General features: G+C 37.9%; 1 protein-coding gene across 3 annotated transcripts in view; it reads left to right on the top strand.

Annotated features, from left to right (window-relative positions):
• The window catches only part of TMEM182 (transmembrane protein 182), a 97,653-nt gene extending 88,860 nt beyond the window's left edge, over window positions 1-8,793 (top strand). For all 3 annotated transcript variants that reach the window (XM_060187628.1, XM_007532151.3, XM_060187627.1), the window contains exon 5: window positions 6,620-8,793. In XM_060187628.1, the coding sequence (XP_060043611.1) occupies window positions 6,620-6,840 (221 nt within the window). In that variant the 3' untranslated portion in view covers window positions 6,841-8,793. The remainder of the gene's footprint in view (window positions 1-6,619) is intronic.
• Window positions 8,794-12,970: the final 4,177 nt, after the last annotated feature.

The following is a 12,970-nucleotide window of genomic DNA, read 5'->3' as shown; positions in this document are numbered from 1 at the left end:
CCCATTTTTGGATGGGGTCATTTGCTTTTTTGGTGCTAAGTTTGCTGAGCTCTTTATATACTTTGGTGATTAGTTTCTTGTCTGATGTAAGGCATGTGAAGATCTTCTCCCATTCTGTGAGGGGTCTCTCTGTTTGTTTAATAGTTTCTTTGGATGTGCAGAAGCTTTTCAATTTGATGTAGTCCCATTGGCTTGTTTCTTCTTTGGTCTTCCTTGCAATTGGGTTTGATTCATCAAAGAGGTCCTTGAGGTGTAGGTGGGAAAGTGTTTTACCAATGTTTTCCTCTAAGTATTTGATTGTTTCTGGTCTGACATCTAGGTCTTTGATCCATTTGGAGTTGATTTTTGTTTCTGGTGAGATAAAGTGGTTCAATTTCATTCTTCTGCATGTTACAACCCAGTTTTCCCAGCACCATTTATTGAAGAGAGCCTCCTTTTTCCATTTAATCCTTTGGGCCCCCTTATCAAAGATTAGATGCCCATAGGTGTTGGGATTTATTTCTGGGCTTTCAATTCTGTTCCACTGGTCTGTGTGCCTCTTTTTGTTCCAGTACCATGCTGTTTTGATGATGGTGGCTTTATAATATAGTTTAAGGTCTGGGAGTGTGATGCCTCCATTTCTGTTTCTTTTCCTCAAGATGGTTTTGGCAATTCTAGGTGTTTTCAGGTTCCAGATAAATGATTGTAGTATTTGTTCTATTCTCTTAAAGAAGCTTGGTGGAATTTTGCTGGGTATTGCATTAAATTTGTATATGGCTCCTGGGAGAATATTCATTTTGATGATATTTATTCTTCCAATCCATGAGCATGGGATATCTTTCCATTTCTTGGTATCAGTTTCTATTTCCTTGAGTAGCGACTCATAGTTTTCAGCATACAAGTCTTTCACTTCTTTGGTCAAATTTATTCCTAGGTATTTGATTGATTTTGCTGCAACAGTCAATGGGAGTGCTTTCTGGATGTCTTCTTCTTCAGATTTAGTGTTTGCATAGAGAAATGCAACTGATTTTTGTACATTGATTTTGTAGCCTGATACCTTGCTATATTGCCTAATAACTTCCAGTAATTTTCTGCTGGATTCTTTAGGTCTTTCTATGTATACTATCATATCATCTGCAAATAGTGAGAGCTTGACTTCTTCCCTTCCAATCTGTATTCCTTTGATTTCTTTCTCTTTGCTGATTGCCATGGCAAGAACTTCCAATACTATGTTGAAGAGTAACGGTGACAGTGGACAGCCCTGTCTAGTCCCCGATCTGAGGGGGAATGCTTTCAGCTTCTGTCCATTGAGTATGATGTTGGCTGTAGGTTTGCTATATATAGACTCCACTATCTTGAGGAATTTCCCATCTATTCCCATTTTTTGTAGATTTTTGAGCATGAATGGGTGTTGGATTTTGTTAAAGGCTTTCTCTGCATCTATTGAGATAATCATGTGGTTTTTGGCTTTGCTTTTATTGATGTGGTGAATGACATTGATTGGCTTACGGATGTTGAACCAGCCTTGCATTGCTGGGATGAATCCCAGGTCGTGATGAACAATCTTTTTGATATGTTGCTATATCCGATTGGCCAAGATCTTGTTGAATATTTTGGCATCTATGTTCATCAGAGATATTGGTCTCTAGTTTTCCTTTTTTGTTCTGTCCCTATCAGCTTTTGGTATCAGGGTGATGTTGGCTTCATAGAAGGTGGAAGGGAGTATTCCTGTTTCTTCAATCTTATGGAATAGCTTAAGAAGTATGGGTATTAACTGTTTCCTGAAAGTTTTGTAGAATTCGTTTGTGAAGCCATCTGGTTCAGGACTTTTGTTGTTGGGGAGATTCTTAATAATGGTTTCAATTTCTTTGTCTGTGATTGGTGCATTTAGATTTTGTAGTTCTTCTTGGTTCAGTTTTGGAAGGGCATTGGTTTCTAGGAATTGTTCCATTTCTTCCAGATTCTCTAGCTTGGTGGCATATAGTTCTTTATAGAAGTTTTGCATGATTCTCTGGATTTCTGTGGTGTCAGTTGTGATATCTCCTCCATCGTTTACAATTCTATTAATTTGAGTCTTCTCTCTTTTTTGTTTGGTGAGTCTGGCTAGGGGTTTGTCAATTTTGTTTAATCTTTCAAAGAACCAACATTTGGCTTCATTGATCTTTTGTATGGTTCTTTTATTTTCAATGTTGTTTATTTCTGCTCTAACTTTGGTGATTTCTGTCCTTCTGGTTGCTTTAGGATCCCTTTGTTCCTCTTCCTCTAAGTCCTTGAGGTGTGCAGTAAGGTCATTCATTTGAGCTTCTTCTTGGTGTTTAATATGTGATTGTATGGCTATAAGTTTACCTCTCAGTACTGCTTTAGCTGTGTCGATAGCTTTTCTATTCTTTAACCCTTTGAGAGTATGGACCCAGGTCATTGTGGGGTGCAGATGGTGGAAGGTCTGGCTTCTGTAATTGCTTCACCACTGAACATGGGCATTGGCAGGTTGATCCATACTCCCAGCCTGCCTCTCTCTTTCCATAGTGGGGTGAGGTTCTGGGTAATCGGAGCTCTAGGACACATTGGTGGGGTTGTCTGTCCAGGGAAATCTGGTTGGCATCATGGTAGCATCTTGAACCTGGTGGCTAAAAAGAGAGTTAACATATAAAGCCAAACAAGTTGTTGACTAATCATGAACCTAAAGGCTGAAATAGTGCTGATGAAGAGTTGGGGGGGTGGTCCTTCATTTTGTAGATAGCTAGTAGGCATATTTTAATTATATTCTAAAAGGCTTGTAACTATACTGGGTCTTCCTTCCTTCCTTCCTTCCTTCCTTCCTTCCTTCCTTCCTTCCTTCCTTCCTTCCTTCCTTCCTTTCTTTCTTTCTTTCTTTCTTTCTTTCTTTCTTTCTTTCTTTCTTTCTTTCTTTCTTTCTTTCTTTCTTTCTTTCTTCCCTGAGCCTGAAATCTGATATGAAGGTAGATCCAAGTTATTGTCTGCGGAGATGATGTCATGGCTGGAAAAAGAACCAGAAAGCTGGATCAGGGAAGAGAGTAGCTCCCAAATATGGGAAAGGTTTATAAATATTGTTGACTGTAAACTCCATCAGTTTAGGGAAATATCTTTTTTTTAAATATTTATTTATTTTCTTTTTGTTGCCCTTGTTGTTTTTATTGTTGTTGTAGTTATTGTTATTGATGTTGTCATTGTTGGATAGGACAGAGAGAAATGGAAAGAGGAGGGGAAGACAGAGGCGGAGAGATAGATAGACACCTGCAGACCTGCTTCACTGTCTGTGAAGCAACTCCCCTGCAGGTGGGGAACCGGGGGCTCAAACCGGGATCTTTATGCAGGTCCTTGCGCTTTGTGCCATGTGCACTTAACCTGCTGCACTACCGCCTGACTCCCTGGGAAATACCTTAATGACAGAGCACAGGACTCTAATGAATGAGGCCCTAGGATCAAGGCCTTTATTTACCTCATATATCAGGGCTGAGCAGTGCTCTGCTATGTCTCTCTTATAAAAATAGACATATGGTGTGTGAGATAGCTCACCTGGTAGAGTGCACACTTTATGATGAGCATGGGCCCAGATTTGAGCCCTTCACCACAACATGGGAACATCTGCAAGAGCTGGGGGTGGGGGACTTCATGAGCAGTGGAACAGAAGGATAGCATTGTGTTATTTCTTCTTCTTCTTTGTCTCTTTCTCCCTCTATGGCATTTCCTCTACAAGAAAAAAAAGTGGGTACACTGGAAGGGGTGGACTGATGCAGGCCAGAGCCCCTGCAATAACCCTGTTGTGAAGAGTAAATAAATGAATAAATCAATCTTTTTCATTGATTTTTTAAAATTATCTTTATTTACTGGAAAGAACCAGCCAGAAATCTAGAGGGAAGGGGTGATAGAGAGGGAGAGAGATAGAGAGACACCTGTAGTACTGCTTCAACACTCGCAAAGCTTTCTCCCTGCAGGTTGGGACCAGGGGCTCAAACCTGGGTCCTTGCTCACTGTAACATGTGTGCTTAACCAGGTGCACCACCGCCCGACCTCAATAAATCTTTTTTTAAAAGCAAGATTGATCATAAAGGGATGTTGTATTTTGTCAAAGGCTTTCTCTGCATCTATTGACATGACCATGTGGTTTTTGGTCTTGCTTTTGTTGATGTGGTGGATGACATTGATTGACTTACATATATGGAATTGGCGTATAGCACCAAAGTAAAAGACTCTGGGGTGGGTGGGTGGGGAGAATACAGGTCCAAGAAGGATTCAGGGGACCTAGTGGGGGTTGTATTCTTATATGGGAAACTGAGGAATGTTATGCATGTACAAACTATTATACTTACTGTTGAATGTAAAACATTAATTCCCCAATAAAAAAAAAAGCAAGATTGATGTTTGTTGTCTTAAAACATACTTGTTCCCGTCAATATCCTTCCATTGCTCCTCCTAACTGCCTTTCAGAGTTGTAGATTCTTTTATATTTATTTATTTTATTATTTATTCCCTTTTTTCCCCTTGTTTTATTGTTGTAGTTATTATTGTTGTTGCTATTGATGTCGTTGTTATTGGATAGGACAGAGATAAATGGAGAGAGGAGGGCAAGACAGGAGGAGAGAAAGACACCTGCAGACCTGCTTCACTGCTTGTGAAATGACCTCCCTGCAGGTGGGGAGCTGGGGGCTTGAACTGGGATCATTATGCCAGTCCTTGTGCTTTCCACCACTGCGCTAATGCCCGACTCCCTGTGTTGGAGATTCTATACTTGATGGTTTAGTTCATTGATTCACCAAGTGTAGTAGAAATGTAGCATGCTTGGATCAGACTTGTGAAAAAAAAGTCCAGTAAGCACAAGTATACTTTAGAGCAAATCTGAACCCCTCATATTATGTAGTTTGTGTGTGGAAAGCACCACTCACCAGTAAGTCAGCTTACCTGAATCTTTTGAGTTTACAGCCAGGTTAGCTGTGTCATTCCCTTCTGGCTGTCACAGTACCCATCACACGGAAACGATATTCATAGCGGGATTCTCACATTTAGCATTTGTGAAATGCTTCTGTCCCTGTTTCCCATTAAGGTCAAGGATTCCAAAGACAATACTTTACCGACTCATAATTCCATCAATGTTTTGCAACAGGTGGATCATAGTTATATTGGGATTTGGTAGTGCATTGTGATTTAGTACTTTTCTAATGTTTTGATTTATTAATAATTCAGTGCATTAATTTTCTTAAAATAGTGGCTAGGCATATTTCTTTCTTTTCCTTCTCTCTCCTCTTTTCATTCTTTCCTTGTCTCTCCTTTCTTCCTCTTCCCTTCCCCTCTCTCCCTCCCTCCCTTTTCCAAAGAATCTCTTGCTGTCGGTATCCAACTTTGTTTTCTCAAGAGCAATGTTTCTTTTAAGCTGAAGTCAATATTAATTGTATATATTCAGTTTTTTAAATTTATTTATTGGAGGATTAATGGTTTACAATCAATAGTAAAATATACTTTGTACATGTATAACGTTTCCACATAACAATACGACCCTCACTAGGTCTCCTCTGCCATCATGTTCTAGGACTGAGTCCTCCCCTCGACCCCAGAGTCTTTTACTTTGGGGCAGTACACTAACTAAAGTCCATGTTCTGCTTAGTACTTTCCCTTCTGATCTTGTTTTTCAACTTCTGCCTTTGAGTGAGATCATTCCATATTCAGCTTTTTGTTTCTGAGTTATCTCCCATATACATTCAATTTTAAAGAAACATATATGTGTTTTTCCATGGTTTTATTTCATGCTTTTTCCAGTGATTTCTTTTCTGTTCTTCTCTTGTCCTTCCTAGGATGCTGTTTCTTTTGTACTTAAGTTCAACACTAGTTAGTCTTGTTATAATAGTAAACAAATAGAAACACCTCAGCTGAAAATCAGTGCTGAAAACCACTATATCTACAAATACTTAACAAGTTCTATGATTTAGAAATACTTATTTCACTGACTTATGTATTGTACATTTTAAGGAAAGGGGTCATATGGTGACACATATCACCATGCACAAGGTCCTAGATTCAAGCCAAAGTCCCCACCTCCACACCAGTAGTGGAACAGTGCTATGTACATCTCTGCTTTTTTTTTTTTTTTAGTGTTTTTTTTTTTTTTTTTTTTTTTACATCTCTGCTTTTCTCTGCCTCTATCCCACTGTCTAGCAGAACAGAAAGGAAAGAAAAAGGGAAAAATAGTCACTGGGAATGGTAGAACTGTGACAGTGACAACCTTTGTGGCCAAAGAGGAAGGAAGGAAAGAAAGAAGGAAGGAAGGAAAGAAGGAAGGAAGGGATGGAGGGAAAGAATGAATTAAATATTGTAGCACTCATCTCAAATTAAGTATACAGTGAAGATGGGTAAATGCCAAGCTATAAGTTCCACTGGGCAGGGACCTTTGACTCTTATACTCAAAGCCTATATGTACTGATAAATTTGTCTCACCACAATCATTGTGCTTGATTTTCTAGACCCCCTCATCTCAACACATTGAAAATCAAAGGCACATGCTCAGTGAGTGATTTAGCTAGAATTCTAGGTTTAGGGATATATCATCAAGCAAATGAGTGGTCTAGGATAGTGCCCCTGGGAAAACATCTTCAGAAAGGCTAAAGGTCCTCTGTTTTGCTTTTCTCAGGTATCCTGTTTTCGCTGGTGGTGATTCTGTATGTCATCTGGGTCCAGGCAGTCGCTGACATGGAGAGCTACAAAAACATGAAAATGAAAGATTGTCCGGAGTTCACTGCTTCTGTTCTATATGGCTGGTCATTCTTCTTGGCCCCAGCTGGGATATTTTTCTCTTTGTTTGCTGGATTACTCTTTCTAGTTATTGGACGGCATATTCAGCTACACCACTAGTCAAACTGTTGCCATTAGTATTTTCTTGAGAGATTTGAGAACACAGCATATATGTTTAATTGGTTTCCATGACCCAAGCATAGAACATTTTCATTGACATCTGAAGCAACTTGTGATTCTTTATAATAAGAAGTTCATACACCATCCTGCGTCTTAACCTAAGTGCTATCTAGATTCTAGTCTTTCCAAGAGCAGATAACTGGGGCCTCTTTTTGATTGAACTTATGCATTCACACAGGTTGCTAAAGCCTACTAAAAACACTGTGTCACCTCCTGGGCCAAATCAAGATTTGGTTTCAAGTCTTCTTGGCATTTACTTCTGCTGCTATTTTTAAATATCTCTGGAGAATAATTAAGAACTGGAAACGAATGTCAGATAATGTACTCTACTTCTTTCTCACAAACATACACATCAATCTGTACATTCATTGACTTCAAGTTTGTGGAAAAATTACTTATTATTATTTTAAAAGGAATGGAAATTGTTGGTTTTTTTTTGTGGCAGGAGCTGTGGAAACACCTCAGTTGAAATGGGTCACAAAAAACAAACAAACAAAAACCCCTAGAACATTGACTGAGTCCACTTTATTACCTATAGTAGTTTGTAGGAACTTAACGGTAATGGTGTGTTTAATTGAGCACATTCATGCAAACCTTAAACTGTATTTGAAAGAATTTGAAATGTGTATACCAAACATATAGAGAGAAGATTGGGTTTTCATGAACTTAAAGTAGGTTGTCTATGTCATAGGTTGAAATACTTTAAAAAACCAAGCACCTCAGCTTAATACATATTTCCATATATTTTAAAATTCCTATTTAGAATTCATATTGCTAATGTGTTCTGTGTTTGAAAATATATTGATATCACATGTCTCTAACAGGCACTAGTTATAAGCCTCTAAAGTACTTCCAAATGAGGATGATAGCCTTGTTTTATTAAAGCCTATGAAGTACTAACTTTCCTCATAATTGTATGGGTTTTATTTAGTTCTTCTGGTCATTTGATCCCCTTTGATTACTGTCTCTTAATTTCTTCATCGTCACAACAGCTATATTAATATTTACAGGTCTGCTGTTATCCTTTAGGCCCCTGGGAAGAAAAGTTTTGCCACTTTGGTGGGGGTAGGGGTGGAGAATTCTTTATTTACTAATGTCGATAATTTGCATATCCAAGATGCTTGTTTGGCACTAGGTTTTGATTGGAATCAAATCCATCGGAGAAACCTTGGTTGCATTTGCATTTTGGAAGCCTCCACCATGGAGGAGTTCGGTGTTCGGGAAGGAACAGAGAAATGGCACCGTAGACTAGCTTTGTTCCAGGAGCAGCAGTTTGCTCCTCATCTGTTGTGAATCCACAAGTCAGCAGTGACCATCTACGAGATGCTGTAGCTAGCGGGACTGCTTTCTCAAGATGGAAAGGTGACCGGCATCTTCTTGCACATCTCATGCTTTCCATAAAACCCCGTTTCAGTGGGAAGTGAGCTCTAGATGAATAGCAAAGGTATCTTCAGGGCATGAAGGCATTTCAGAATTTAGTGCCAGACAGATGTGCCACACAACCACACAGTTTCAGAGGGTTAACTGGTTTTAAGGGGTGTAACTAATTTCTCAAACTGTTTGTCATGTCACAAATGATTCTGTGAGTGGTGCTCTCCTTTGTTTCTCCATCCATTTCATTTTGATATTGCTTCATTTATTTCCTTACTTTTGGCTTGATTATTAGAAACATAATTATGGGTTCTGTTCTGCATATTGACTGTGATATTGAGTTATGGCATGCCATTAAGTTCTCCAGACGATGCTAGATGTATTTGATTAGTTCATGTCATCTGTAAATACAATTCCTTTTTGAAGAACTTTGGAATAGTGCCTTTTTCTGCTGTGTTATATGTCATTTAAATTTCATATCCAAGCTGCTTTTAGTAAAGGTTTGAATATTTATAAATTTCAGATGGTTATCTTTCCTTTCTAATACACTTTTGCGGTGACCATATATTTATCATAAGGCAATTGACTGAATGTCTGATTGTGTGACACTTTTTTTTTTACACAGATCCACACTCTGGAAATATTTCATAGTTGTAACACTTCCGTCACATTAATTCAAACCATTCTCTGATCTCCTTACCAGCAACCACGGAAGGAGCGAAGGTGAGTTTCACTTGTTATGTTAATGAATAAACTATACTTAAAATGAAACAGAGATACAGAGTTTGTGCTTGTTAACAACCTTTCATTAAATTTGGGATAGTGTGTTTCATTTCTCTTTCGTGTATTGATGAATTTTCAGATGCTGTCAAATGAAGTATAAAACTGATTTCTTCTTTCTTTCTTTTGAGAGTGATGGTTTTGTATACAAAAATTCCAGCTTAACAAATATGGTATTTTCTGAGTGAGTGACACTTTTAGTATGAGTCACATAAGAGGGCAGTCATTGCTCTGGGACATTGGTGAATGCTGTGATTTCTATATTATGTTTACTCAGTGGCTTGGTTCAGTCAGATTGTGGCAGCTCAAGTAGCAATAGTGGCTGGGAAAGCCATTCAGAGTAGCTGAATGATGGCATTTAATTAAGGGTTTGATACTATTGATAATTCTGGGTGTGTTACTACTGGTCAATTGGACACTTTCATGGCTAATCTATAAACTACATCTGTTGAATATGTGAAGCTTAAATCCCTTTTAGAAGTATAATCAAAGAGCTACCATTATTTGTATTAGATATACACATAGTATTTGTATTGTATTAGGAAGTATATAATATATATATTTATTTATTCTGTTTACCAAAACATACTTGTGTGTTATAATTATAAGAGTGGATAAGAGATAACACCTGATATAAAGAGAAAAAGTACATGGTCAAAATCAGTACATTTGAGATGAACAAATGTTCAAAAATCAGTTTATTTCATGGGATATTGATATCACTTTTCCCCCTTAGTGTTACAGAAACTAATTTACTCACTAAATTATGGTCAGTTCAATCTAGCACATAATTTGGTGTGTATACTTTTTTGTGAAAGTATCATATTAGGCTGAAAAAGCTCTTTAAATATCAGAAGAATTAGGCTGGTGTGGATATTAGTAAAAATAAACTGAACAGGTGGGTATCATTGTGGGGAAGGTCACAGTGATGGGGTGACATGGAAATAAACATTTCAATGAGTAAGAGAATGTTCCCCCAAGTTAATTTCAGTGGCATTACACCAGAAATGAGAGGCTTGTATGACTGAAGTGAAATAGAAACTAAATGTCTATTGATTGTTAGTGTAATTAAATATATCAGCATAACCCCAGTAGTTATTGAGTCTACATACATTCTAGTAGAAACTTAGAAAAGCATTATACTAGATAAAGCAAAACAAGGAGGGTGGGGTGAAAATAGCACCATGAATATTGTAATAAGTACACACTAAGCAAAGAAACATTTAGCTTTTATTAGCAGGGAAAGCCAAGTGAAAAAGATCTGATTATTATTTAAAGTTTTTGAATTAGCTCACTAATGCAAGTGCTAGGCAATCTCTCTGTAGGGACATCACAAGCAGCCAGGACTGGGTGAGAAGTGTCAGAGGACAAGTTTGAAGTGGAAATAGAAACTGGTGAAGAACTCCACTCTGGGTGTTGAAGGGTCATTTCCACCTGCATGTGTAACTGTCTGTAGAAAACTGAAGGAGTAGACGAACAATAAACTTTAAAAAAATTTTTTTTATTCATTGATTTATTATTGGATAGAGACACAGAGAAATTGAGAGGGGAGTGGGAGATAGAGAGGGAGAGAGACAGAGAAATACCTGCAGCCCTACTTCACCACTAGTGTAGCTTTTCCCCCTCCACGTGGGGAACAGAGGCTTGAACCTGGGTCCTTGTACACTGTATTTTGTGCACTTAGCTAGGTGCACCACCACCTGCCTCTGACAATTACACATAGTGAATCATACAGTGTAACTTTAATTTATGTGTTGCATGTATATAAAGTATATATGCATGTATATATATATATATATTTCAACAAATGTTAACATGGTAATATTTATCAATGTAATCATTTATGAAATGTATATTTAAGATACATGCATATACATTTTCTAGCCCATTGCCTTAACCAGGACTATACATCTGTGCATATGCTTTTTCTATAAGTAAACACAATTCAAATTATTTTGAATTCTTCAATAATGATGACTTAGGAGTTCACATAATGGCAAAAGTTTAACTTGGCTTTATGAATTAGTGTCATTGAAGTAATTGTTAGCCTGCACTGATCTTGAGTATTTTGTAGGTAACTCAGGCAGGAAGGGACTCAGTGGAGTAAAATAAATACAGATACCTATAGTAAAATAATTAGTATCCTCATTTTTCCTGGGAGTATAAGTTACTGTGATATAGGTCACTAAAATTGTACATGGTTCTCTTTTTCATTTTCTTTAAATTTGTGATTTAAAAACTTACAAGATAACGGGTATAACTCCACACCATTCCTACCACTAGTGTTCCATATTCCCAGTTCCTCCATTGGAAGCTAAAGCAGTTCTCCTAAGGCTGCAGATATGTGATAACTATTATTTCTACAACTATTTGTCTATATTTACCCAATTTTCCCCATGGTCTCATCTTTTCCTTTCCAAGTCACACATACACTTATCACCACATCCAAATGTGCCTCCATTTTTCCTCTTCTCTCTACCTGGGTCCTGATAGAGTTGGAGTCCAGAGCCCTCTGTTCACCCCCCTCCCCCACCCCATCATTTCTCCTTCATTGGGTGTGTGGACCATAATTCTTTTGGAGTGCAGAAGGTAAAGGTTCTGACTTCCATGGTTCTCTTTCTTTAAAAATTTTTTATCTTTATTTATTTATTGGCTGGAGACACCCAACACAGCTTCAGCACTCATGAAACTTTCCTCCAGCAGGGACCAGGTCAAACCTAGGTCCTTGCACATTGTAACATATACACTCAACCAGGTACACCACCACCTGGCCTCTCATGGTTCTCTTTGTCTATGGCAATTCCTTTCTTTCTTTTTTTAATATTTCTTTTAAAAAAATTAACTCTAAAACTAGGATGTATTTGTTAAAAATGTTACTGAAGCTTGTAGATAGTACAGATACTGAAACCTTCCCACCCTACTATGGACTTAAATGAGTTAACTAAACGGAGTGTAATATAAAGAATAATGCTTATTGCTTTGTATATATGATGTGGGATCTACAGACACCAAAAATTTCCTCTTATTAGGAAAATAGTAAATTATATTTGTTAGGGAAGTAGTGATTTACAAGACAGTTATCACAGAGGTATGACTTATCATCCTTTTTGTGACAGGTGTATAAATAGCAACTTCACTGCCAATCTGGGTCCTCTTCCATCATAGCGCACTGGATGCTTAATACCCTCTCAGCCCTCTATCCCAACCCCCCATAACTTCAGTTGTCCTACAACAGGCCAAATGTAGTCCAAGTTTTACTCTGTATTTTGTCTTGTTTCTTTCATTTCACATCTTCTCCTTCTCCTTCTCCTTCTCCTTCTCCTTCTCCTTCTCCTTCTCCTTCCTTCTCCTTCTCCTTCTTCTTCTTTACATTTTTAATGTCCCAGAAGTTTATTTCTCAAGAATTTGATGTCTGAATTGCAGATATCTGGCAAGACAGCAAGCGGAAAGTTGGCTTAACTTATGTCGTGTATTTGTGCAGACACATACATATATCCACAAACCTATGCATGTTTATAATTATGTGCATACATGGTATGCATGCATATGCATGTATAGATTTGGATAAAACTGTGTGCATATCTGTCAGCAGATATATGCCTGACCACATACAGATATACTTAATATATTTGTATTACACACATATATTGTACATCTATATTGTATCTGTATGCCTCAGTTATTCCCAAATTCTTATTTATTTATTTATTTTTTTGTTATTACATAGAGACAGGGAGAAATTGGGAGAGGGGAGGGGAAATAAGAGAGGGAAAGAGACAGACACTTACAGCCTCACTTCACTACTAGTGAAGCTTTCCCCCTGCAGAGGGGGACCAGGGGCTTGAACCTGAGTCCTTTTGTACTGTGATGTGTTTGCTTAACCAGGTGTACCACTGCCTGGCCCTATAGGGGAGAGAGA

Source organism: Erinaceus europaeus, chromosome 3 (genome assembly GCF_950295315.1).
Source record: "Erinaceus europaeus chromosome 3, mEriEur2.1, whole genome shotgun sequence".
NCBI lineage: Eukaryota > Metazoa > Chordata > Mammalia > Eulipotyphla > Erinaceidae > Erinaceus > Erinaceus europaeus.
This window is presented reverse-complemented; position numbering and strand designations above follow the sequence as displayed.